The sequence below is a fragment of the Delphinus delphis genome, chromosome 2 (genome assembly GCF_949987515.2).
Source record: "Delphinus delphis chromosome 2, mDelDel1.2, whole genome shotgun sequence".
NCBI classification, from domain to species: domain Eukaryota; kingdom Metazoa; phylum Chordata; class Mammalia; order Artiodactyla; family Delphinidae; genus Delphinus; species Delphinus delphis.
In genome coordinates, this window is record NC_082684.1 from 11,952,259 (window position 1) to 11,977,736 (window position 25,478).

The 25,478-nt window shown below is 59.5% G+C and overlaps 1 protein-coding gene across 3 annotated transcripts in view; it reads left to right on the forward strand.

The window, feature by feature from the left end:
* ITPK1 (inositol-tetrakisphosphate 1-kinase) overlaps positions 1-24,685 on the forward strand; it is a 160,186-nt gene extending 135,501 nt beyond the window's left edge. For 2 of the 3 annotated variants that reach the window (XM_069540409.1, XM_060004012.1), the window contains 6 exons: positions 3,097-3,195; positions 3,521-3,561; positions 7,257-7,422; positions 13,109-13,176; positions 17,798-17,960; positions 22,287-24,683. In XM_069540409.1, the coding sequence (XP_069396510.1) occupies positions 3,097-3,195; positions 3,521-3,561; positions 7,257-7,422; positions 13,109-13,176; positions 17,798-17,960; positions 22,287-22,645 (896 nt within the window). In that variant the 3' untranslated portion in view covers positions 22,646-24,683. Of the gene's footprint in view, positions 1-3,096; positions 3,196-3,520; positions 3,562-7,256; positions 7,423-13,108; positions 13,177-17,797; positions 17,961-22,286 lie in introns of all 3 variants that reach the window. The other variant, XM_060004010.1, reaches the window with a different exon arrangement.
* Positions 24,686-25,478: the final 793 nt, after the last annotated feature.

Consider the following 25,478-nt stretch of genomic DNA (forward strand, 5'->3'; position numbering starts at 1 on the left):
TTCCCCCCATTCTGTGAGTTGTCCTTTCACTTTCTTGATAGTGTACTTTGAAGCACACAAGTTTTACATTTTGATGACATCAAATGTGTCTATTTTTACTTTGGTTGCTTGTGCTTTTGGTGTCTAAGAAACCATGTCTAATCCCAGGTCATAAAGATTTATACCTGTGTGTTCTTCTAAGCGTTTTATAGTTTTAGCTCAAATGCTTTTTCTGCACCTATTTTTTTAAAGGAATAACTGTTTATTGTTTTGTTTTTGTTTTTTAATATTTATGGCTGTGTTGGGTCTTCGTTTCTGTGCGAGGGCTTTCTCTAGTTGTGGGAAGCGGGGGCCACTCTTCATCGCGGTGCGCGGGCCTCTCACTATCGCGGCCTCCCTTGTTGTGGAGCACAGGCTCCAGACGCGCAGGCTCAGTAGTTGTGGCTCATGGGCCTAGTTGCTCCGCGGCATGTGGGATCTTCCCAGACCAGGGTTTGAACCCGTGTCCCCTGCATCGGCAGGCGGATTCCCAACCACTGCGCCACCAGGGAAGCCCTTTCTGCACCTAGTGATAGGATCGTGTGGGTTTCATCCTTTATCCTGTCGATATGGAGAGGGCACTTCTTCTACTAGGGAGGCCGTGGTCAGTAGCATGGACTTGGGAATCAGCTGCCTGGGGATGAGCCCCCAGCTGCACCCCTTACTCACTGTGTGACTCTGGACAGGGAGCTTCACCTCTCTGTGCCCCATTTTCTTTATCTGTAAAATGGGGGTGACAGCACCTCTTTGTGGGGTTCTTGTGAGGGTGGATGATGGCTTTGCAGACTGTGTGAAGTAGTGTCTGGCACATAACAAGTGGGGTTTATTGACTGTTGGCCGTTAGCCGTGACATTACTTGAAAGCTTTGGGCTGGGGTGGGAAGGGCCTTGAAGGCGGATCTAAAAGCCAGGCAGATTCACCTGCTCCGAAAACTCCAGAAGCTCTGACCGGAGGTGGTCTGTTTGACTCCAGAGATCTCCGAGTCTTCCCATGGGAGGGCTGGGTCCAGGGTGGCCCTGCCAGGCCAGGTGGGCAACTGACACAGACCGGCCTGCTGCCACACGCTCCAGTTTGTTTGGCCTGGAGTGTCACGCCCTGTTAGGGCTGGGCTGGAGGGGCTGCAGCAAGGAGCCTTTGCGCAGAGCACTTCCTCCTTCCACAGCCTGCCAGCCCCTCACCAGTGTTTCCACCCGGCTCTGACTCTGGGCAGGGGGTGCAGAAATGGGGCCTGTTTAGATAATGGCTTACAGCTGAGAGCCAGGACACACACACACACCCCCGCCCCGCCGCCAGCCCTACCTCCCTGCTCTGATGTCCCTGGCTTCTCTTCCCCTGGCCTGCCATGTGAGCCTGGCTCCTTGTCCTGGCCCTGTATGTGGCTGTCATGACCTTGGGCAAAGACTGCCTCTTTGGGCCTCTGTTTCAGCATCTGTCCCTGAGGAATACGAGTGCCCCGTGCAGAGGGCCTGCCGCGCCGTCTGCCAGGGCTCCACCCTCCCTGGGTCCCCGAGAACCTGCCATCACTCTGCGCCTGTTTGGAGTTTGGACTTCGCTGGCGGGGGGCGGGGAGGGAAATTAAAACACTTTTAATGTTCCCTGTGTAATTCTTGGCACTGGCTTTTATGAGATATGTGAAGCTGGATCTTACCTTGGTTTCAGTGCTTTAATGTACTGACCTCCTAGCCAGCCAAGTAGCTAGAAGCTGTTGGAGACAAGCTGCTTTACTGTTTGCTTTCGGTTTGGTTTCCAAGTTTGTGGCGGGGACGGGGGTGTCACCCCCATCCCACTAATGCTCTGCCTTTCCCAGCTCCTGTGCCCAGAAATACAGGGTGGTCTTACCTCCTGGGAGCTGGTGCCCTGAGTGGGGATGGAGGTGGACTGAGTAGTAATAACAGACCAGTCATGCAACTTAACAATCAGTAGACAGATTCAGAAGACACTTTGTTTTCCCACGAATAATCTGTTCTGCCCTCACTCGGTGTCTGGCACCAGGAGTGTCCTGATGAACAGAGCACACCCAGCTCCCAGAGCTTCTCAGAAAACCAAACACGCCTGGAACCCACAGGGTAAGCGAGCACCCCTCCAAGAGTGGGGACTCAGGAAAGCAGCGGCATGGGGGTGGGGCCGGGGCTGGAGTGTGGTGGCAGGAGGAGGGCGATGCCTGTGCTCGCGTGTGGCCCGTCGGGGTGACAGAGGGGTCGGGAGCCGCCTCTGTTAGGTGGCGAGAGGCTGCGTGCCAGGGGTCCCTGTGTGACTGCGAGCCGCTCTTTAATCCCCCCACCCCGCCCTCAGCGTCCTCCCCACGGGATTATTTGCACACTTCAGAGGCGATGTACGTAAAGCCCTTGGCAGAGCTAGACCTGGGATAAGAGCTGAAGGGCTGGTGTCGTTCCTGTGATTATCATTAAGCTGATACTGCCTATGGAGGGGGAAGTCTTTTTTTTTTTTTAACATATCTATTGGAGTTTAATTACTTTACAATGGTGTGTTAGTTTCTGCTGTGTAACAAAGTGAATCAGGTATACGTATACATATATCCCCATATCTCCCCCCTCTTGCGTCTCCCTCCCACCCTCCCTATCCGACCCCTCCAGGGGGTCACAAAGCACTGAGCTGATCTCCCTGTGCTATGCGGCTGCTTCCCACTAGTCATCTGTTTTACATTTGGTAGTGTATATATGTCCATGCCACTCTCTCACTTCATCCCAGCTTACCCTTTGGAGGGTGAAGTCTTTATTGCCCCAGAAGTGTTCATAGTTGATTGAGTGAACAGTACCCTCGTTGTGGAGCTGTGTGTGTGTGTCACATGCCCAAGTGTGGGCTAGGAGGTAATCGCAGTCGTATCTGTGACTGTGTCTGGTTTTCACTTTTAGTTGATCTGCAGCCTTTGCTGTTATCATGTATTGGTTCCGTCACTACAGAAACGCTATTAGAAAATGTAATGAAAGTCTATGCTCTCATTCCCGGGGCATGTGGGTGACTGCGGCGGCGTATGGGCCATCAGATGGGGTGGGCAGGGGCTCTGAGGGGGCCCCGGGGAGAGGGCGGTGCTGACTCGGGCTTCTCCTCCGCCCCCAGATGACAGGATCTGCTCACCACCCTTCATGGAGCTCACGAGCCTGGGCGGAGACGACACCATGCGGCTCCTGGAGGAGAATGGCCTGGCCTTCCCGTTCAGTGCGTATCGCGCCCTGAGCGCACCACGTGGGGGCCGGGTGGGCCTTAAACTTCCCGAGGGTGCAGGCAGGGCTCGGCCGCCGGGGAGGGCATGGCCCCGGGTCCCTGGGTTCCTGGGTGGTGAGGGCCTGGCCTGGCGGCGTCCGTCCAGCTCACCCGCGGGCAGGTGCTGGCCCTGGTCGAGTCCACGCCGCCCTCCAGCTCCCACCTGCCCCTCCCCTGAGGGGCTGCGGGAGTTGTTGAGAGTTTCTCCCTGTACCTGCAAGGCTGGGCTTTGTGGGTGAATAACCTCGCTCACCCCTCTTTTTCTCTCCCACACCCACAGTTTGCAAAACCAGAGTGGCTCATGGTACCAACTCTCACGAGGTGAGTGGAAGACGTGACAACTTGACTGCCCTGCCCCCCGCCTCCCCCCTCCGGCCATCCCCCTGCCCCTGATCCTTTCGGCTCGCGCTGTCTCTCTGGGAGCCCGCCTAGCCTGCTGCTCCTGAGGTTGTGGCTTTGTACGCTCTCTCCACCCACACCCTGTGCCTGTCCTGTCCCCGAGGCCGCGATGGCTGTGCCTGCCCCCTTTGTGCCCGTGCGAGCCAGGCCTCCATCTGACCAGTCCTTTGGCCTGTCGATGTCGGTCACTTCCTGCTCCGTGCCAGGCACTGGCCTGGGCCCCACTGAAAAGATGCCATCGCTGCCCACAGGGATCTGCCAGGCCTGCTGAATTTGGGAAGGGGGTGAGAGGAGGAAGGAGCACCCTACCTGCCGTGTACGTGACTGCCCCACCCTCTCATTCATTCCTGTGTTCACCCAGTAGTCCTTCCCGGCCTTGGGTGCCCCGGGAAGGATGCGTAAGATGTGAGTCCTTGCCTGGTGGGGAGCACAGAGTCCCGGAGGTGGAGGGCATCAGCGGGGTGTGGTTGGGAGACTGAGCGGAGGAAGCCTTTTGGGAGCTAATGGCCGGGCAGGGGCTCTGCTGGGTCTGTTGCCGTCCTTAAGAACCATGCCTGGGACATTGTCTTCAGGGGCACAGCCCAGCCTGGGGACCCCCTCATTAGGTGCATGGGAGGACACCCTGGGCTGTAGTCATTTGACCCACCCAGAAGGCCCTGTGGGAGAGTCTGTCCCAGGCAGCCCCGCTGTCAGAAATGCTCCCCCAAGACCTATGACTAAACGTGGACAACCCCGGCGTTGCGCCCTGGAGATGTATGTAGTGTCTTTATCCCTGGCATGTATTTATGGGGAAATGTCTGTAAACAGATGTGTCCCTATGGTGTGGTACATGCCGTGATGGGGCTGCAAGGCCGAGGAGTCCCTTTGCTTGTGGGGGGGAACGTGGGGGCAGGAAATCCTGGCCTGTAGCAAAGGTCAGCTGTCTCCCAAGGTCAGGAGCCCTCGTGGAGCCAGGGGTGTGCGCCTGGGCCGGGCCCCGGGAGGGAGCAGGAGGGCTTCAGAGCAGCCAGAATCGTGTCCCTGGAGCCCACACTGCCCTCGCTGGCACCAGCGCCCGGCCCTTTTCACCACCAGACGGTTCCTCTGTTGGTCAGTGCCTCGGGGTTCTCAGGACAGAAAGGCGACTGCAGTCATTAGTGTGATTAGACCGGCCTAATGCAGAATAGGTCAGCCTGCCAGGAAGGAACCGCTTCTGCTGTTGACGTAAGAACTCTGGAATCACACCAGCCTGGGAGCAGGTCTGGTTCTGAGCACCACCGGCTGTGTGACTTCGGGCAGATGACCCAGCCTCTCTGAGTTTCCGTCCCTCACTTGTAACTGGGGATGTGCTGGCTGTTGTGAAGGATAAGGGAGTTGCTGCGTGTGCTGCCGTGGGGCCCGGCCCAGGGAGGGTTTGAGACGCTGTCGTGGAACCAGTTGCCCTGGAGCCTGCTGGGTCATTGCTGACGGGGCGGGGGTTCCGGATCGAGGTGGCCACCCTCCTCCAGGGGAGTCTTGACTCCATGGAGTCAAGCGCCTTCAGGGGAGGCTACTTCACCCCTCAGTCCAGTTATCCAAGTCTGGCTCCAAGGTGTGTGCCACGTCCCCCCCGCCACTGCCCCACCCCTGGGCCTCCCCCAGCCCGCCATGCACTGTTTCTGGGAGGGGCTCCTCTGCTGGGTGGGGGTCAGGGACAGAGCCCTGAGATTGGGATCTGGGGTGTTGCAGATTCCCAGGGGGCTTGTGTGCCGCGGGCCATCTGCCTCCTGGGAGGCTGTTAGCATCAGAGGGACGCCCCCTCTGGTGGGGCGCCCTCCGTGGCGTGAGCCTGTGGGTGGGACGCCGAGGCTCGTCACCCACCTCAGGGGTGCCTGGGGATGCCGAGTGCAGCGAGGATGGAGGACATGTCTGTGCACGTGGTGAGCTCTACACAGGAAAGGGGGCTTTCTGAGCAGGCTCCTCCCCTGTACCCCAGTCTGCCCGAGCCCTACCTCTGGTTCCCCTGTCCCTTGCTCAGCTGAAATCGGGACTAGTTTGTTTTCATCTTAGGTTCACACGATGGTTTGGGCTCTTGTCTTGGCTTTAAGCTGGTGTAAGCGCGCAAGTGTGCTCCACTTGGAGTGTGTGGAAAACCACACCCCCTCCTTTAGAAACAAAAACCAAAACCCCCACTGAGCCAGAAGCTCGGAGGACCCCGGAGCTACCCCACGGTGGTTATTTTACTTATTTATTTATTTTTAATTTTTTTGGCCACACTGCGCGACATGCGGGATCTTAGTTCCCTGACCAGGGATCGAACCCGTGCCCCCTGCAATGGAAGTGCGGAGTCTTAACCACTGGACCGCCAGGGAAGCCCCACCATGGTGGTTACTGATGCTATTTCACAGGTGAGGAAGATGGAGCTTAAACAGGGCTTACGCAGCAAGCACCAGGGCTGGGTCTTGAACCCGTGTACGGCTCTCTTACTTTCGTCAGATGGCTAAGGAGATAATTCACTGTGGTGCACGTGCGCGCGCGCACACACGCACACACGCACACACGCACTTTTCGTTTCCCCGTGTGGCCTGGATCTCTACTTCTGCCCCACCAGCTGAGCCCCAGGCACATCATGGTGGTGCTCTGCGACAGTTGCTGGGAGAGGCAACAGCCAGTGTGGCGGCCAGCTGTCCAGCCCCGTTACCCCTCCCAGCAGCTCTGGGCATCTGGTGGCTCCTTCCTGGGGCCCCGTGGACTTGAACGAAGCATTAGCCGTGGCCCCGGCACTGGCAGCTGGCTGCGGTGGGCCTGCCTCGGCCAAAGCGGGCAGGCTTTCTCCAGCCGCCCCTCTTCCCATCCCGACCTCAGTCCCCTGCCACACCCTCCTGGTGGAGCCTTTGTCCCCAGAGGATTCAGGGACGGGGAGCGGCATGTTCCCGTTCCTCAAGTGCTCGTGTGGCTCACTCGGTGTGTAAGACGGCAAGGCTGGGGGCTGTTGGACCCCAGCCCATTCCGGGCTCTGACACTTTCCAGCAGCCACTAAGTGCCTCAGGCCTCAGTTTCCTCATCTGTAAAAGGGGCGTGGTGTCGGTGCCCACCTCGTGGGTACATTGTGAGGGAAACAGCAGGTGATTCATGCAAAGTGGTTAGAACAGGGCCAGGTGTGTCATGAGTACTCAAAAGGCAGCGCTTGTCATTATGCAGGCTTGGACCCCAGGCCTCCCAAACCCTGAGCCATTGTCTTCCGCTTCCTGGCCGAGCCACCTGCCCCCCTCCCCACCCCCCATCCCACCCAACCAAAGACTTTGTGGAGGAACCTCTAGGAGGTCATAAGGGTTAAGTAGTACACAACCCAGGGGGTCCCATTCCCTGGGTGCAGTGTGAGTAGTGGAATTATGCAGTGCACAGCCAGCTCATCCTTCCATGGTGGGCCTGATGGTACAGGACTTCCAAACCCTCACAGCAAGCGTGGATTGATCCCCAGGTGTTCTTCTCAAGTCCCTCTCCACTCACCCTGGCTTGAAACTCTTCTTGGGGAGCCCTTGTGCTACAGGACCAGGGGTGGGCCGTGGTGGCAGTGCTCTGGACAGGTAACACACCCCGTGCCGGAGGCTGAGGACGTGGTGGACCCTGACCAAGCCCTTGGCCCCCTGTCTCCCCAGATGGCCATCGTGTTCAACCAGGAGGGCCTGAGCGCCATCCAGCCGCCCTGCGTGGTCCAGAATTTCATCAACCACAACGCCGTCCTGTACAAGGTGTTCGTGGTCGGCGAGTCCTACACCGTGGTCCAGAGGCCCTCGCTGAAGAACTTCTCCGCGGGCACATCAGGTAACTGAGCCCGCGCCGTCTCTGGATGCCCTGAGCTTAGGGGCGTGGCTGCAGCACGGCCCCAGCCGCCAGTTTCTGGAGCAGGGAGAGGTGATCTGGAGGTTGGAAGGGCTGTGTCCAGTAGCTAAAGAGGTCTTGGGGCACGCCAGGTCATGGTAGGGGCTCCGTCTGTCTCTACCATACATTGCAGGAAGAACCTGAAAGCTCTCTGCCCCCAGGCCGCTTCCCGGGGCCCCGTGCGGTCCTGAGGCCCACAGGGAACACGCTGGAATGGGTGATGGTCCCTTCGGCGAAGCCAGGGACGGGGAGGGAGGGAGGGGCCCCTCGTATTTGGAGGACCAGAGCGCTGGCTGCTTTACCACGTCTCCTTTTTCCAACTGGGAAACACTGAGTTACCTGCCGCTTCTGCAGCTGCCGAGGTGGACGCATGCTGTCTTCGGAGTCAGCACACAGGGCGCAGGACTTCCCGGCTGTGGGACCCCGGGCAGGTCAAGGGTTGCCACAGTCAGCCTGCCGGGTGCCCCGCAGGGCTGAGGAGCGCATCCGTGAGCGTGTTTTGGATCAGTGGATAATGGCCCTCCGTGTCCCTCAGATGTCACTCAGTGGTGGCATTGCAGGGTTCTGCCAGCGTTGGGGCATCTGAGGGGGTCCTCTAGGGAGGCTGAGGGGCTCCACGCGCTCAGCTTTTCTTCAGCTGCTCACCAGCTGCAGGTGACCCTTGGCCGTTTCAAAAACTGACACTAAGATAAGGATTTGCTGGTATTGGGGCCGCTTAAAAGACTGTTCTGGTGGTTCTGGAGGCATCTCTAAGGCAAGTTCCAGAAACCTTTGGAACAGTGGCAGTGTCTCTGGAATAAGCACGGTTTTCCAAGAGGACCCCTCGGAGGATGTCTGGTTGCCCTGGTGTGTTTTGCTCTCACTCACTGTGTGTTTCTCTCTGGACGGGAAACCCGCCATCACCAGATGAAATGTCCAGGCTGCGTTATTTCCCTCTGAGCAAACAGATGTGTCTTCCTAAAATCCCTCTGTGGGACTGCCTGTCACCATCCGCTCCTCATGGCTTCAAGCCACTCCTCTGTTTTTGTTTTGTTTTTTTTAAATAAATAAATTTATTTATTTATGGCTGTATTGGGTCTTCGTTGCTGCGCACAGGCTTTCTCTAGTTGCGGCAAGCGGGGGCTACTCTTTGTTGCAGTGCGCGGGCTTCTCTTGTAGCGGAGCACGGGCTTCAGTAGCTGTGTCACGCGGGCTCAGTAGTTGTGGCTCGCGGGCTCTAGAGCGCAGGCTCACTAGTTGTGGCGCACGGGCTTAGTTGCTCCGCGGCATGTGGGATCTTCCTGGACCAGGGCTGGAACCCGTGTCCCCTGCATTGGCAGGCGGATTCTTAACCACTGCGCCACCAGGGAAGCCTCAGGCCATGCCTCTTGACTGAAGTCCAGCTGTTCGTGTCCTGTCTCAGCCGTTCTTCCCATTAACGCAACCCAGAGAGCAGACACTTTGGAAATGTGTGTCTCCCTCCACTGCCCTTCTGAGTGCTGGCGGGGCTTTCAGGGCATCCCGGTGCTCACGCTCGTCCTTCCCTCTACCCACTGGGCTGATGGAATGATCTGGGGGTGGGGGACCGATGTCAGGAGGGGTCTTTTTGTATGTGACTGTGTACTGGCAAGAGACATTCTTATCAATTGTGGGCAGGTTGAGGCTGACGTTTTTTTAAGCCTGTTTATATTGTTTCCTGATTTTTAAACATATGTTCTTTAAGTCTACACAAAATGTATTAAGGGAAGAGTAGGTATGCCTTTTTATTTATTTTACCAAAAAATCACTCCATCTCTAAAAGAAATATACCACGTGGTTTCCTTCCTTTCCACATGAAAAGTCCCTCTTTTCCTTCCCTTTTTCTCCTGGTTGCAAAGGCCTGGGCCAGTTTCCATCTGGGAACCACTAGTGGCTGGGCGTGAGCTCTGTGTCCCGTGTCTGAGGACAGGGGCTCCGCATCTGTGTCTTCTCATGGCCATTCCAGGTTGCCAGTTTACCATAATATGCAGGCTGGGGCCGAGTAAATCAGTGGAGAAACATGGAGCTAATGGAGAAGTGTTTATTATGCCCAGGTGAGCTGAGTGATTTTCACTGTGTCCATCCCTCCATCCCCAAAAACTGGTTCTGTGTCCACTGTCTTCAGGGCATCACAGCAGCTCGTTGTTCTTTTCATGCATGTGTTCTCTTTCTGGATGAGAAGCACAGTGTGACAGCGGCTCTTTAAGCTGGACCAGTTGGGCAGGGGGCTTTAGGGCTCTGGCTTCTTTCCAGCCCCCTCCCAGCTTTCTGGTTCCCATGGCCCTGCGTGGCGGGCTCGCCGGTCTCCCCTGTCCATGCAGGGAGGTGGAGGCTCCTTGAGTGGGATTCTTTGACCTGCAGTGGTGATGAGGACACCAGCTTTCCCTCCACGACTACTGTGTTCTTTTGATTCTCAGATGTACTTTTGGTTTTCACCTGTTAGCATCTCTGAAGTCAGGTGTGTCTTACGGCCACAGGCCTCTTGCAGTTGCCTCTGCTGGAACTGAAGACACGTTTTTACAGAGAGGGTTGAGGTTGGCCTGTGCCAGCCCCAGGAACACATGTCCTCTGCCCTTGGTCCACGGTCTTGGGGAGACTGCTCCCCTCTCTCCACTAGTTCCAGAGTCGCAGTGGGTGTGTTTCTCTGCTCCCCTTTCTGTGCAGTGGGTTTATTTCTGTTTCTTTTCCTCTGTGGGCACAACGCCTTTCTTAGGCTCTACATGTGGGCCTTTTTTTCCTTAGGGGTATGTATATAAAGGAACGACACCGCTTACCACATAGAGCAGGGGTCAGCAGGCTTTTTCTGCAAAAGTCCAGAGTAAGTGTTTCCAGCTCTGTCATAATTATTTAATGCTGCCGTTGTTGCCTAAGAGCCGCTGTAGACAGCATTGTAAGCGAATGGGCGTGGCTGCGTTCCAATAAACCTTTATTTACAAACACAGGTGGCGGGCCAGATGTGGTGATCTTGCATCGAGAGGCCCTCAGGTGTAACAAATGCCCTGTTTCCTTGCACCTGCCAGGCGCTCAGCCCTGGGATCCAGCAGGGAACTAGATAGTCAGCCAAGTGTCCTGCCCGCGTGTGTTCATCTTCTAGCGGGAGAAACTACACACCAGGGAAGAAGAAATGAAAGGACGAATTGTGGCAGCACAGATGAGGGACCGCAGAGGAAACAGTGGGTCCTGGGACACCGCTGGGCGAGGGGAGCCACTCGGGCAGGACAGCCGGGGCCCCTCTGCGGAGCTGACGCTTGCGGGGGATCTGGGAGGAGACCTGGGCCACCGTCTGCAGCGCCATGACGTGCTTTATCCCCCGCCCCCCGCCAGAGATGTGAAGATTAAGCAAATGAAGCTGAAGAAGGTGTGGCCACAGCTCACAACTGCACCTCAGACCCTCTGGGATATTTGGGTGCTACACTTGTCACTTACTCTGCTTCTTTTGAACCTCTTTTGCTTGTCTGTAAATTGGGGACAGAAATACCCATATTCCTCTTATTACCTCCGCTCTCCTGTGGGCGTTCTTGGTGTTCTTCCCGGGGCTCCGTGTGACTCGGGACTAGTCCAGGAACAGAGAGGGGATGGGCCCCCCCAATCCAGGGTGCAGCTGTGATCAAGGTGCAAGGGCCCAGCCAGGCTTATCTTTAGGGAACTCAGTATCCTGAAGCTACCCAAGGAAACTGGCACCAAGGGATGCTCTGACCCTTTCTGACCCACCTCGGCTTCCACAGTCTCCTGGTTCATCGAATGGCTGGAATCCGCTCCCACTCTGTCCGGCCCCTACTCAGGCCGCACATGGGGAGGATCTGAGTAAAGGGCAGCTCTCCCCTCCCTGCTAAACAGTCCTCTGGCCAGGGCTCCCAGGTCAGCGTTAGCCGGGAGGAGAAACGAGTCTCCTTTGAAATGGTCCACACTTTCGGTCTTGCCACAAGAAGCTGTTGGGCGACAGCTTGGCTGTGTCCACCTGCTCTGGGTGGCCTTTCTCTCCCCAGGCCTGCTCTGCCATCCTGGCGATTGCCCTTGGGTCCCACAGGGTGGGTGGGAGGCACCCTGAGCTCAGTAGGTCTGGGCCAGGCTGGGCTACAGGCTGAGAAGGTGGGCAGTACCCACGGAAGGCCGGAACGCCCATCCCAGCTGCTCCGGGCTCTGGCCCGTGGAGCTTGCCACCCTCCGAAGGCTCACTTTTCTTGACTGTCGGCGCCCAGGAGTCGAGGTTGGTGGGGCTGCTTGGCACCAGTCCTGCAGGGTGTTTATTTTCCCCAGGCTCCTCCCCAGGACCGTCTCTCGTGCCCCCCGTCTGGACTGGCTCTGGTCGGAGCGGTAGGAGGACTTTCGGGCACACCAGGGCGGCAAGGGGCCTGCATGCCCCGCTAGCGGGAAAGACGCCAGGTACATCTCAGCGCCTGCCTGCTCGGCCTCCGCCCGAATCACTTCCTCATGCATGATTGTTGCGGCGCTGCAATCCTGGAGGTGGTGGGGGGCGGGCGTTGGCAGCCAGAGCAGGTGCCTCCTCGGTCTGGCCCCTGGCACACGGCGGTGCTCAGCCAGGGCCCTTCCTGGCCTGCGCTTAGAGGCCTGGGTCCCAGGGATGAGCAGTGTGTCCTGGGGGACGGGAGCCGTAACGCCCTGCCAGGAAGGACTAAAGCAGAGGCCGCTGGGGCCACGTTGGGGCTCGTGGCCCGTGCCACTCTCGGGGTGGGGGGATCACAGTGTGATGACGGCCTTTACCAGATCCCAGCCCCGAGGCTTGCGGTTTAGTGCTTCGTGCATTCGTGTGCCACACTTCCAGCTGCTGGAGAGCGTGTTTCTGACCGACTGACCTGCCTTTACTCTCCAGGGGGTGAAGGAGCAAACCAGCTGCTCATCGCTCCCAATAATCTTGGGATTGATCTGCCTCTCGGGTGCCCCCATGGGACCGAGGGGGCCCAGGGGGCAGTGGGAGCAGAGAGGGAGGGGGTGGGAGATGTGGAGGGTATTTCATGGGCTGTGCTAACTTCCAAAGCCAAACTGTATGCTTTCTTGGATGGGTCCTACAGAAGCCCATGCTCTGATTTCCGATTTTTTCCTTAAGTAGTGGGGAAACAGCAAAACCCTTTGTATTGTAAACACTCACGTGCCAAGTGGCCGCCTAGCCGTTTCTCAGCTGCTACCCTGAAAAGGCGTTCCGTGGGCAGAACCGGGAGGGGAATGCTGGGTTAAATGGCATCAGTTGACCTCTTGACTCTGGGCCTTTGATATGCACATATGCAGCATTTCCCACTCACTTAGCCCCCTTTCTGGTGCCGTGTCTGTAAGACACTCTAGACACGCTTTGGGGAGGGGGGGGCCTCGGGTATTGGGGAAAATCAGGTATGGTTGTGTAAGACGAGAGCAGAGGCAGAGGTGCGCTCATCAAGCCGTTCATTTTTATACGGGAAGGAAAATGGAAACAGGAGCCCTGCCTGGGCGTGCGGGTCTCCGTGGCGTCCTGTCTTCCTGGGGTGGGTAGGGAGGCCCAGGTGGCTGCCGCTGGACCCCGAGCCTGAAGGCCACTGTGGCCTGTGGCTGGGGTGGTGCTGTCCCCTGGTGTCGGGTGCTGGAATCACCGTCCCTGCCTCGAGCTTCTAACTCCGGCTTCTTCCTGTCTTTGCTTTTCCAGACCGTGAGTCCATCTTCTTCAACAGCCACAACGTGTCCAAGCCAGAATCGTCATCGGTGCTGACCGCGGTATGTCCCTGCCGCCGAGCCCTGGGTGTGGGGTACTTTTGACTGTCCAGCGGGGCAGGGTGGCAGGACCTTCCCCCCAGGCCAGGGACCCAGGGCGGTTCCAGAGACCCCTCTTCCTCGCGTGCTTCGGGCCTTCGTGCCGGTGGTCATCACAGCCACGCCCGCTCATTGCTGGGCTACTCCAAGTGGATGATTTTCTAACTCTCCTACATGAGGAAATCCCCCCAACCGTGAGGAATTTGAAGTCCTGCTTTCTAATCTGCCTTTTGCCTGATTTAAGAAAAGGGAGCAGAGCACCACCTCAATTTTCCTTTTTCTTTCCTTGCCCACGTGAGTCCAGGGAGCGTTTGTTAAGAGCCTGCCGTGTACATCTGGGGCTGCTGGGGTCGTTCACGGTGGGTAATGGGCTCGGGGTTGCTGTTCAGCGAACGTCGCTGCGTGTCAGGCTCCATCCTCGATGCCCTGCGGCCCAAAACAGCCTTGCAGGGGTGGACAGACATCCCCACTTTCCTGAGGCGGGAGGGCTGTGCTCAGCCAGATTCACAGGACTCCTCACTCAGGGACAGAGACGAGATTTGACGCCAGATTTGTCTGATGCCAAAGCTGGGTGTTCCGGGAATTTAGGATTTCTTATCTCCCTGGCAATTGCTGAGCAGTTAGAAGTCAGCGCTGGGCCACCCTCTGCTGTTCCTCCATGTGTCCTGAGAGCCAGGGGTCTCTGCTGCCACTGCCGCTGAAATGAGCCCTCTGCCAGCTCTCCGCTCCCCTCTTGGCCATGCTCGGAGGGTTTGCCAATGTCCCATCCACAGCAGACCCCCACCTCTAGGCCCCACTCCCCCTCGTTCCAGGTTAGGGCCTCCTGTCCCCCAACCGAGGCCGCCTGTGCTTTTCTTGTCTGTTTCTGGTTCCTTTGAGGAGCCAGCTGTGCGCTGAGGGTTCGACAGAGCACAGGCGTGGAAGGGACCTGGAAGGAACACCAGCGTCCCTCAAGATGTTAATAGACATTCCCCGGGAACAAGTTTTGTGGTCAAGGATGCTTGGAGAACAACCAGATTTTAAACAGAACCCCTCAGCGCCTGGCTGTGCACATTATAAGACGTAAATAGGTGTTCTGTGCAAGAAAACGTTCTGGTCTCGTAAAAGCTGCAGAAACTTCAGGCTGGCCCAGCTCTGCAGGGCATCTTCCCTGCGAGGCTCTCAGACCGTATTCGGCCTGTGACTCTTGGAGGGGGTTGGCATTCCGCGGACTTGCCGAGAGGCTGTCCCTGCCACTCCCCTGGCACAGAGCAGCTCTAGTCACCGCTGGGCTGTTACCTGATGCCAGAGGGTCACTGTGAGGGCCAGAAGCAAAGTCACCTTCCTGGCTAATCACCCACCTGCCATTCAGCCTGCGTCTCTGTCTGCCACGTGGGAAAGGTCGGCCTACAGACCCTGCGGGGCCTCCTCTCCACCTTTAGGCCCCGCTGCCATCTCCCCCTTCCCCCCAGCTCATGACTGCTGTGTGGGGATTCCCCCAGGGCTGGCAACGTGGAAAAGAGAAAAGGGAAATGCAGGCAGCCGTCCCTTTTCCACTCGGGATGTCAGGCCCACATGCACAGACAAGGCCATCCCCAGACCTGGGTGTCCAGACAAGCCCCTTAGCATTCTCCTGCTCGCCAAGGTCCCTCCAGTCCCCATCTCGGCCTCGTGCAGGTGCCGGGAGCCCTGCCCTGGCCTTGAAGCCCCCCCTCCCTCCCTGGCTGGATGCTCCCAAGGGTGGACGCAGCTCCCACACCCAACTGGCTGCCCCCCCAGACACAGGGTATTGGTTAAGAGTGTGACACTGACAGGACTGCCTGGGGTCAGACCGAAGCTCCACAACTTTCCAGCTGTGTGGCCTCAGGCAAGTCACATTGCCTCTCTGAGCCTCGGGTTCCCTGTCCTACCCTGTAGGGTGGTGGTGGCGTTCAGGGAGTCCCTAGATGAAAAGCACCATGGCAGTGCTGGGTGTGCAGTAGGTGCTCAGTCAGTGTCAGCTGTGACTGGTGACGGGTGGCCCCGGGGGTCCACCTGAGCACCTCTTACCACCTCCATCGCCTCCCTGTTTCAGACAATCAAAGGGCTCCAGAAGGACTTCTGAGATTCCTTAGCTGAGCTGAGAAAGTGCTTTTATAAACAGCGGGGTCACGGGGCTTTGTAACAGAGCAGCAGCCATTGGTCCCCTTGCTGCCAGGCCTGAGCCACAGGCCTTACGGGTGAGCTTCGTGGATCCCCACCACAGTCCCGTGGCGGCAGGGGTGTTCTTATTACCCCATTTCCTGGGGCGAGAAAACAAGACGCAGCAGGGCCCGTTATGGCTCAGGGCACGCAGCGGGGACTGGGCAATGCCAGGCGTCCTCCCAGGGCTGTGACTCGGTGAGGGACCCGGGCCGCAGGACCAGCGGCCAGGCTGCTGACCTGGGCTCAGGCAGGTGCCTGTCACGGCGAAGCTAACGCAGATGCTTAGACAGCATCTCCCCTGGACGAGACGCCGGGGCAGCGGGGTCATGGGCGCTGTTGGGGGTCGCCGCCTACTGTGCAGAGCCGGTGGGTGTGGCTTTCACAGTAGCGCACGACGGTGCCCAGTTGTGGGGTCCCTGCCCTGCACGTGTCTGGGAGTTCCCCATCAGCCATGCGGCTTCCTGAGCTGGGGGTAAGCACCACGTGTCCTGGGTACCCAGGGCTCTGTCCCCAGCCTACCTGACCCAGCCTCGCTTCGTGTTAACATTAGTCGTTTTAATGTGAACCGTTCAGTGGCGTCAAGTACATTCACAGTGTCGTGCAGCTGCCACCTCTGTCCAGTTCCAGAGCATTTGCATCACCCAAAAGGAATCCTGTGCCCGTTAAGTGTCACCCCTCAGTCCCCCTCCCCCCAGCCCCTGGCAACCACGAATCTGCTTCTTCGTCTCCATGGACTTACCTGTTCTGGACCTTTCATATTAAGGGAACCGTACAGTGTGTGACCTATTGTGTCTGGCCTTTTTCACATAGCCTGATGTTTTCAAGGTTCATCCACGTGGTAGCATTGTGAGAACAATATTCCATTGTGTGGGTAACCCATTTTGTTTATCCAGTCATCTGTTGATGGACATTTGGGTTGTTTCTACCTTTTGCCCATTGGGAATAATGCAGCTATGAACAGTGGCCTACAAGTTACACACCTGGGGTGGAATTGCTGGGTCACGTGGTAATTCTCCATTTGGCTTTTTGACCCAGCTTCTGTTTTATTTCTGCTGGGTGAGCTCCTGGGCTTCCCCTTTGGCCCCGAGCCCACAGTCCATAGGACCCTGCTATCTCCTGAGCACCACACGTGAGCCCTATTCCGGCTGACATGCTGCCATCCATGCCCTGAAATGCAAGTGGAGCGGCTCCTCCAGCCAGGCATGTGCTGTCCCCATCACGCCAATGACCTTGTGATTCCTCCCAGCAGTCTGGGATGGAGGCCTCATTGGCCCTGTTCTGCAGATGAGCGGGCTGAGGCACACAGAGGCCAAGTACTTTCCCCTAAGACCACAGAGCTGGGAAGTCACGGTCAGGATTCAAATCCGGACCCCTCGGACTTCAGTCCTTCCCAGGGCAGTGTTCTGCTTCCTTGGAGGCCCGGGCCAGGGGCCACGCTTGAGCCCATGAAGACTCGTGTGCCTGTCCCAGGCCAGCTGTGATTAGAGCAGAAAGCGAGCGGTGTCAGCGGGAGTCCAAGGGACGGCCCCACGAGCCCTGTGGAAGCTTCGCTAAAAGCTGAACTTGGGCCCGGGGGTTGGGCCGCAGCAGCAGAGTAGACTCTTTGGGGAAAAGCCCGCTGAGCATGAGTTGGTGTGGTCACACCAGAGTTAGCGACTCATCCGGAAGGGGAGAAGTGTGAGCCCCACCCAGGAGCCCTGTGACCACCACCCGCCCCTGCCCACTTCCGGCCAGTAAATGAAGGCCGGTCCACGGAACCTATCAGCTCACAGCCTTGAGGCTCCGGCAATGGTGGGCCAGCGTGGTGATGCTGACAGAAATTCCCCCTGCTGCCCGCCTCTGCCCTAACAGTTCCAGCTGCTCCCAGCTCTCTCCTGTGGGTTCTTACCTCTGCACCTTTGCTTCCACTGTGCTCTCATCTGGGTCCCTTCCCCCCACCCCCCTCAATCCTCCCCATCTTCAAGGTCTAGCTCACAGGCTCCCTGAACCACACAGTCTTCCTGGGTTCACAACAGACTCTCCATCCCCTTCCTCCTTGCTAAGAGGCTTGGGTTTTACAGGCTTAAATGCCTGGGTCCAAATCCAGCCCTGAGCTGTGTGGCCCTGGACCGGCCCCTGAGCCTCTCTGAGCTTCAGCTCCCCTGTGTATAAAATGCTGATAACGGTGCTCGCCTCCCTGCTGGTTATGAGGACTAGAGGTCACGTGCGCTGTATACCTAGCAGCTGTCCAGCCCTTGGCAGGATTTGGAAATGGCCGTCCTCGTGCCGACTCTGGTGGGTCTGTCCTGTCTCTTGTCTGCGGGTAAGGCCCGGCCTGTGCCACCTCCCTGGGGGGGTCTCTGTGTGTGGCGAGGCGTGGAGCCTCCGCACCCGGGGCCTGACTCGTGTGTGTGTGTGTGTGTGTGTGTGTGTGTGTTGGCAGCTGGAAAAGATCGAGGGTGTCTTCGAGCGACCGAGTGACGAGGTCATCCGGGAGCTGTCCCGGGCCCTGCGGCAGGCACTGGGCGTATCGCTCTTTGGGATCGACATCATCATCAACAACCAGACGGGGCAGCACGCCGTCATCGACATCAACGCCTTCCCAGGTGAGCGGTGGGGCCGGGCGCCGCCTTCACCGGTCTGTAGACTGGCAGCCTTGGGCGGGTGGTGGGGGCCGGAGAGTCGGGCTGACCAGCTCCATCCCTCACTGTCTGGGGCCCGGGGTCGGAGCAGCCCCCGCTCAGCCGCAGCCCCACCTGCCAGTGGGTTTACAGGGTGCGTAGTGGGCCTGCAGCTAAACGCGTGTTCTTTCCGCTGCCTCTCCTGGCCCGGTGCCACCAGCAGTGGCCTTTCCGGGCCAAATCTCAGCTGACCTCTTGGGCCCTTGTAGGTTTAAAGAGCTGAAAGGACACTGGAGGGCATATAAATCCCAGTTTACACGCAGGGAGGGAGGGAGAAGTTGTCCCAGGTCATACGGCAGGGTAGTGGCAAGGCCATGCTCCTCCCCCCGCCCTGAGCCACCATGCTGGGGACACGCTCGGATCCGGCCAGCTCCCCGCGGCTGGGGCGTCTGCTCCATGCTGTCTGCGGCAGCCCTGAGGCGGGAAGCACTGCCGGGCCTGCTGCCCCACCAGGCTCTGCCCTGCACCCCTCAGATCCCAACTCAGGGAGGGGCTCAGCGGGAGACATCACCCGAGAACCCTCAAGGGGACTGTTAGCTTCAGCAGTGATGGTGGTGGCGGCCCTGGGCTGAGCTACTTCACAGAGACACGTGCTGAGGCCAGGCGACTCCCCATCTCACGGCAGGTCAGGGACAGTGCTGCTTTGCTCCCTCTGGCCCAGAGCAGCCTGGGCGCTTACCCTCTCGCTGGGCATCTCTGTCTCAAGGCCGTGGCTCTTGCCTTTGTTAAGCACCTGCCCTGGAGGTAGAGCCATCGTCACTGCTCAGTGGATATGAAGAGCGGAAGCGATTCCCGCCCTTGGGGAGGCTAGCATCTCACGTGAGAGCCCTGCTGGCAGGAGGGCACTGCACGGTGGGCGTCTGCAGGGAGCAGAAAGCCCCCGTGCTTGGGGAGCATCACTGGGCACCAGGCTGGGTGCTTGACGCGTGTCCCCTGCACTGAGAGCATGCGGGCCAGGCCCGGCCAGCACCACGATTCACAGCCAAGGAAACCCAGGTTCGAGGGAGGCCCCTGCTGTCTCTGTCATGCAGTTTGCCGAAGGCCCACTGCATTCCCCAGCTGCTGCAGACAGTGCGGGGCGGCGGGGGCCCTGCCCTCGGGGGACGGGGGTGCCAGGGGCTCCTCTGTGAAGCGGGAGTGGGAGCAGGGCCTGGCAAGAAGGGAGGGAGCCCCCCCTAAGGATCCCGGGCAGGGCCTGCGGAGGGGGGCCTGTGGCCCGAGGCCTCGTGCAGCAGGGAGGTCAGAGGTCAGAGGGGAGCCCACCGTGTGGCCGTTCACTCTGAGCAAGGTGGCGTGGCCATCTGAGGTCTGTGTTCGTGAATAGAAATTGAAACCCTTTGGGACAATGGCCTATTTCTCCGTAGTCACCGTGGGTGCAGCCTGGACGGAGAGGTGGGTTTTTGATGAGCGAGGGTGACGGAATGAGAGAGCACAGGGAAATTGAGGCTGCATCAGGGGAACAATTATAATAAATCAGAGGATCTAAATCAGGGAGGACGTGGAGGGAACGACAGCGAAAAGGTGGCTGAGTCAGTGGATTGGGGGGACCGGGCAGGGCAATGCCCGGCTGGTGGGGTGGAGGTTCTAGAAGGATGGGGGGGCGGGGAGGAACTCTGCAGCTGAGCTGCGGATTTGTGCTGGGTCCTGAGTTGGACCCGCCCAGCCAGCACCTGTGTGACTCGGGCCGGACGTTCTGAGGGCGTCCCGGGTGTTCAGAGAAGGGACGGCCACTGTGAGCCAGCGTGGATGGGGGAAGCCAAGAGGAGGCCCCTGGCGGGCCAAGCCTGAGTGATGGAGCCGAGCCCCGAGGAGACTGTGAGGCAGCCCGGTGCTGAGTTAGGCCCCGGGAGCGGGTGGGGCTTGGGGCCCAGAGGAGGCGGTGTCCAGGAGACGGGCCGCCTGGGGCCCCGCCCTCTCCCTGCCGGGTTTACGGGCCTGGATCTGGAGTCCTCGTGGTCCTGGGCCACCTCACCCTGTGCCTCGGGCCATGGGTGTCCGGTAGCAGCCCCGCCACCCAGCCTGCGTGCTGGGCTCTGGGCAGTGGTGACAGCAGTGGCCACCAGTGGTGCCCAGCCTGCCTGGGGACCTTTACCCCCAGGGTTTCATTTCATTCTCACAACCACACAGCGTGCAAGGGACCATCAGGATCCCATGTGCTGCCGGGCATGTGGAGCCAGGGGGCTGGGCGACACGTCCAAGGTCCCATGGCTACCAGGTAGTGGGGCTGGGCCTGGGCCCTGGGCCCCTGACCTGAGGCTGCCTGCTTCTTAGCTTGAGTCGTGGGTTCAGATCCTGGCTGCCCTCACCATCTGCTGAGGCGAACCTCCGGATGGGGCAGCCTCAGTGTTCGCTCGTGCACAGTGGGAACACTTCTCCCCTCCTAGCAGAGGAGATGGCGTGTGCACAGTGCCTGCCCTGCAGCGCTCCTTCACGCCTCAGTCCGCCCTCCCCAGGCTGCGAGGAGCCGTGGGCCGGGCCTCGTCTGGGGGCGGCAGAGCTGTTGCTGAGGGAACAGCTTATGTTCCCTGGTGGCCTGTCAGCGGATCTCAGCTCTTCTCCCCTGCTCGCATCTCTGCCCTGGAAACCCAGCAGCACGTCTGCCGATGGCCCGTGACTGCCCTGCCCTTCACCCCCGGCCCCAGGGCCGAGGAAGTGCCCAGTCCTAGAGTGGGGCACCCAGCACCACATGTATTCAAGGCACGGGTGGCACCAAAGGGCCTGGTTCAGATCCCAGTGCTGCTACTTAGAGCTTCGTGTCCTTGTCTGTAAAATGGAGATAACCCTCAGGTCCCGCTCCCCGGGGGCTATCAGGATGCCACATGTAGCCGGGGGCCAGCACTCGGTGAGCCTGGATGAACGCTAGCCCTGGACGTTGTCACCATACCCACCGTCACAGTGAACACGTGTCCACCTGCTGATGGCTCTTTTGGTGTTTGGGGCTGGTTACTTAACTCTGTGCCTCCATTTCCTCATCTGGAAAATGGGGACAGAGGGTTGCGATGATCAAGTGAGGGCGTGTTGAGCAGGGCAAGTGCTGTGCATGCCAGCATATACCCAGTTTTGTTTTTCCCCTGGGCGCCTCTGCTTGCCCCTCTCAGCCTCAGGCTCCCTCAAAACCACAGCACTGTTTGCTGGACACGTAAGAGCGTGCACAGTGAGGCAGCCCCATCTGCCTGGCCCCTGGGCAGCCTTTTCTGTACGAGCTAACGCACCTGCCCAAGTCCGAACCTTCATTCTCCTGCAGCTCGTGCCAACGGCTGTGAAGACCATCCCCGAGGACGTGCGAGGGCTCGGCACCTCTCAGCACCAGGCCTGGTGTCAGCGATGGGGTCACATCCCGGGGCCGGGGGTGGTACCTGGGCCCCCTCCCGATGCAGGCACGCTGTCCCTTTTGGGGGACCTGCTTCCTGTCCCGATCACTGTTCTTGCAGCTGTGTGCCCAGTTCTCATTGCTGCAAATTGGTTCAGGCAGGCGGGGGCGGGGGCGCCCACCCCGTGTCGAATTTCTTTCGAAGCAGCTTTCAGAAGTCAGCAAAATCCTCGAGCCAGATCCGAAATTTGCTCGATGGGTGGCTCCGAGGACTGCTTGCTGACATTCGCAGTTGCATCTGTGATGGGAAACGCAGGCCCCAGGTGGGTCCCGGCGGTTTCTGTTCAGGAGATCCGGGCCCGCTTGTTAGGGAAGCCGTGTTAGTGCGGTGGCCTTGTTGGGGGGTGCGCAGAGTATGCAGCATGGCGGGCCTCCTTGCAGGTACTGATACTTTGGGGGTGAGAGGGAAATGGACTCAGTTCCAGGAGCAGCTGCTGTTGCTCAGGCCTCACCCACGTTCCAGCCCTCCCAGTCCTGCCCACAGGAGCCCCCCTTCCCCCGTCCTCAGTTTACACACAGGGAAGCTGGAGCTGAGCCACGTGGAGGGGGAGGGGTGTTTCTGATTCAGAGCTGGAGGAGCGGGCCTTCTGTCCTGCCACCTCTGGCCACTCCACCTCCCCCGCATGATGGCATCAGACCACGTCGGGAGGGGGGTGATTAAATGAGATGCCGAAGCTGTGCTCAGCAGGGACAGGGCACTTTCTCAGCGGCTTCTCACCCTCCGGGGGCAGCCGAATTCAAGGACTGGCCCCTCGGGGCCGCACGCACGGGGCTTGGAGTCCAGGCTGTGTGCACTCGACCAGCCCTCGAGGGCCCGGGAGCCCCTTCGCGCCCCCCGCACCCACCTGGCTCAGCGTGCTGTCTGTCTCTCCCACCCCCAGGCTACGAGGGCGTGAGCGAGTTCTTCACGGACCTCCTGAACCACATCACCACCGTGCTGCAGGGCCAGAGCGCGGCCGCGGCAGGCACGGGGGACGTGGCCCCGCTGCGGCACAGCAGGCTCCTGGCGGAGCAGGCGGGTGGCCTGGCGGCCGAGCGGACGTGCAGCGCCAGCCCCGGCTGCTGCAGCAGCATGATGGGCCAGGAGCCGCCCTGGACGGCCGAGGCCGACGTGGGCGGCGTGGGCGCGGGCAGCACCTCCAAGCTGCCGCACCAGAGACTCGGCTGCACCGCCGCCGTGTCGCCCAGCTTCCAGCAGCACTGCGTGGCCTCGCTGGCCACCAAGGCCTCCTCCCAGTAGCCACGCACGGGGCCCGGGACCCTGAGGGGCAGCGCGGGCTGCAGAACACACACACGCTGGGCGAGCAGCTCCCGACGGTGACGCTACTACTAAGAATTCCCAAGGATCTGATTCTCCTTCTCCTTCTTTTTTTTTTTTTAATTTTTAACCTGATTCTCTGATGTCATGATCTACATGAGGGGTGGGGGTGGGGACGGAAGAGAACCCCAAGTGGTCCAGCCTCGCGGAAGAGGGACAATCCCGCCTGATTCCTGCTGTGCAGATCTCTCCACTGAGTTTACACACGCTTGTGTTTTCAACACTAGGTCTGAATGTGAGGTGGGGTGTGCATGCGTGCGTGTGTGGGGGTGTGCGTGCGTGTGCGTGGTCGCCGTGCGTGTGTGAGTGCCCGAGCACGTCCACGTCTGTTCTTCTCAATGGCTGCTGTGGCCCAGGCCTCGGGGACCCTGGAGCAGGCCATCCCTGGTCAGGCTGTCGGCGGCTGAGCAGAGCCAGCAAACAGTTGCCCGTCTCTTCTCTCCAAGCCGCCACGCCAGGCCCGGCCCCGTTTCCCTTACCGCTGGCTTAAAGCCCCATCCGGTGTGCAGCTGCCCCCTCCGGAAAGCAGGAGGAGCCAGGGGAAGCAGGAGGCCCCAGCTACCATTTCCTTGTGGATTCCACGCAGGGAGTCTGGGCTGTGGTCCACCTGCTGCCCGCTCACGAAAGCAGAGGAGGAGGAGGCTTCCCTGGGAAGGCCACAGCCCTGGGTCGGCTGCCTTTCTCCACGTGCAGCTCCCTGGAGTCCACTAGGCCCGTCAGCACGTGTCCCACGCAATGGGGCCTCCTTCCCTGACCAAGCGCCACTGCTCCCTGGACCCGGGAGGAGCCTGCCTCGCTGGGAACCTCTGGGCTGATCCTGCTTGTGCCAAGGATTTGTGCTGTGACTTTGGGCCAATCATTCCAAGAGTCGCCGGGCAGTCATGACCAGGGAACTCAAGGGCAGGCTTGACGCCCTAGCCCCTACAGTGCAGCCTGTGTCTCCGTGACGTCAACCCAGATGAGCGTCTCCTTGGCATCGAGGCGATTTGGGGCTCTCCCCCCAGGCAGGAGGAGGCTGCGCGTTGCTCCACACCTGCCCAGAAGGCCTGATCCACCCCTTTCATGCTCGCTGCCAGCCCCAAGCACTAAGCCAGCCAGGTGCGAGGGGGCTCGCAGCCCCAGAGGCAAGAAAGCACATTACCCGCTTCTCCTATTAGAGTCACCCCAGCCCCTGATGGCAGCAGACAGACCACCAGCTGATCAGTCCAAGCCCGAGGTCCAGGCAGGCCGGCAGCCCCCTTTGCAGAGAAGGGGATCAGTGAGGGGCTTTGTCAGTCCTCGGGCCGTGTGACCATCTGGAGGGATGCATAGGGCCCCCTGAGCATAGCCTTGTGTCTTCTCTCATCAGTCCCTCTTGAGGAAGAGGAACAGGCCTCTGGGCCGTCCTGCGTGGTCCAGGGAGGATGGACTGAGAGCGGCCGCTGAGCTGGGCGCTCAGACACCTTCAGGCCTGGTCAGCAGGGACGTGGCGGTTGCCCACTTTGGGAAAGGAAGGGCTGGGGGGAGGGCGGCTGCCATCAGAAGTGCCCAGCTGTCCTAGAAACCACGGGCCCTCCGACCACAGTGTTTACACGACTTGAGTGTTGAACCCTGATTATAATGTCTGTACGTCGCCTTTCCTAGCCTAACCCCAAGCGCCGGGGGAGCAGGAAAGCGTGGCCGGCCTCTTGCACTGCTTTGTCTCCAAAATAAACTACTGAAATCAAACTGCATTTCACACGTGTTTACAAAACGTTGCTAAAAGCCTGTGCCCTCTTCCAGTCTTTTAATAAAACAGCTTTACGTTTTTGAGTAAAATTCCAGTCCTGATCGAGTCAGGACAGGTCGGGAGTGCAGGGTGACCCGGTGCCAGGCGGGGCCCCTGGCCACATTGTGTCCTGTTTAATCGATGCCTCCCCTCCAGCTCTCACACGTCAGCGTCCAGGGCCCGGATATCAAGTAACTGTTTTGCAGTGACGTGGCACTTCCCACCAGCCTCGATGCGGGTGGCCAGCAGGGTGGGGAAACCGAGGGGCGGGGTTAGGCTTCATAAAGGCCCAGGAGCTGCGTGGTGGGTGGTGGGGAAGGGACTGGCCACTCTCGAGGGCGTGTGCGGGCCTCTCCCCGGGCCCAGCGTCTCTGCAGGGGTGGAGGGAGCTGTGTCGGGAGCGTAGACGGGGAGAGGGTTGCGAGCAGCAATGAGGTCTCCCCAAGCGACCCCCATCCTCAGTGTCACCTGATGCACACTGACCGGGTCCCAGGACACCGGCCATGGAGTCGGTCTCCTCTTAGGTCTCCGTGTCCCTGGCCCTGGGGCTTCCGCATCAGGGGAAGACAGACCCCCTCAAGGCCCTCAGCCTTTGCGGTCTCTTCTTCCCCAGGGCTTGGTGCTGCTGCCTCTGGCCACTCTCAGCACCTTCGAGGGCCCGTGGGGAGGCCCTGCTGTGGTGTACACGTGTGGTGCCTGGAGCCGGCCCTGCTGGCATCCCGGGGGCGGTTGGGACTCTCCTCCCCAAGCTGTTTTGCCAGTTGGTGGGCCTGTTGGGGGCCGTGCCCTGCGGCACCTGGGTGGTGGTCAGTGGCTGGGGCTGCCGAAGGGCTCCAGGAGTAAGTGGCGGGGCCATGTTTTGCCTGAGGCCTTGGGTAGGTTCCGAGGGTCCCTTGCAAGGTCTCTGCCCTCGGCAGCCTGGAGCAGAGGCTGCGGGCCGGGTTCTGCTTGCAGGTTGCATCATGATGTGGTTCCACGAGCACTCAGCCCCAACTGAGTATAGGAGCT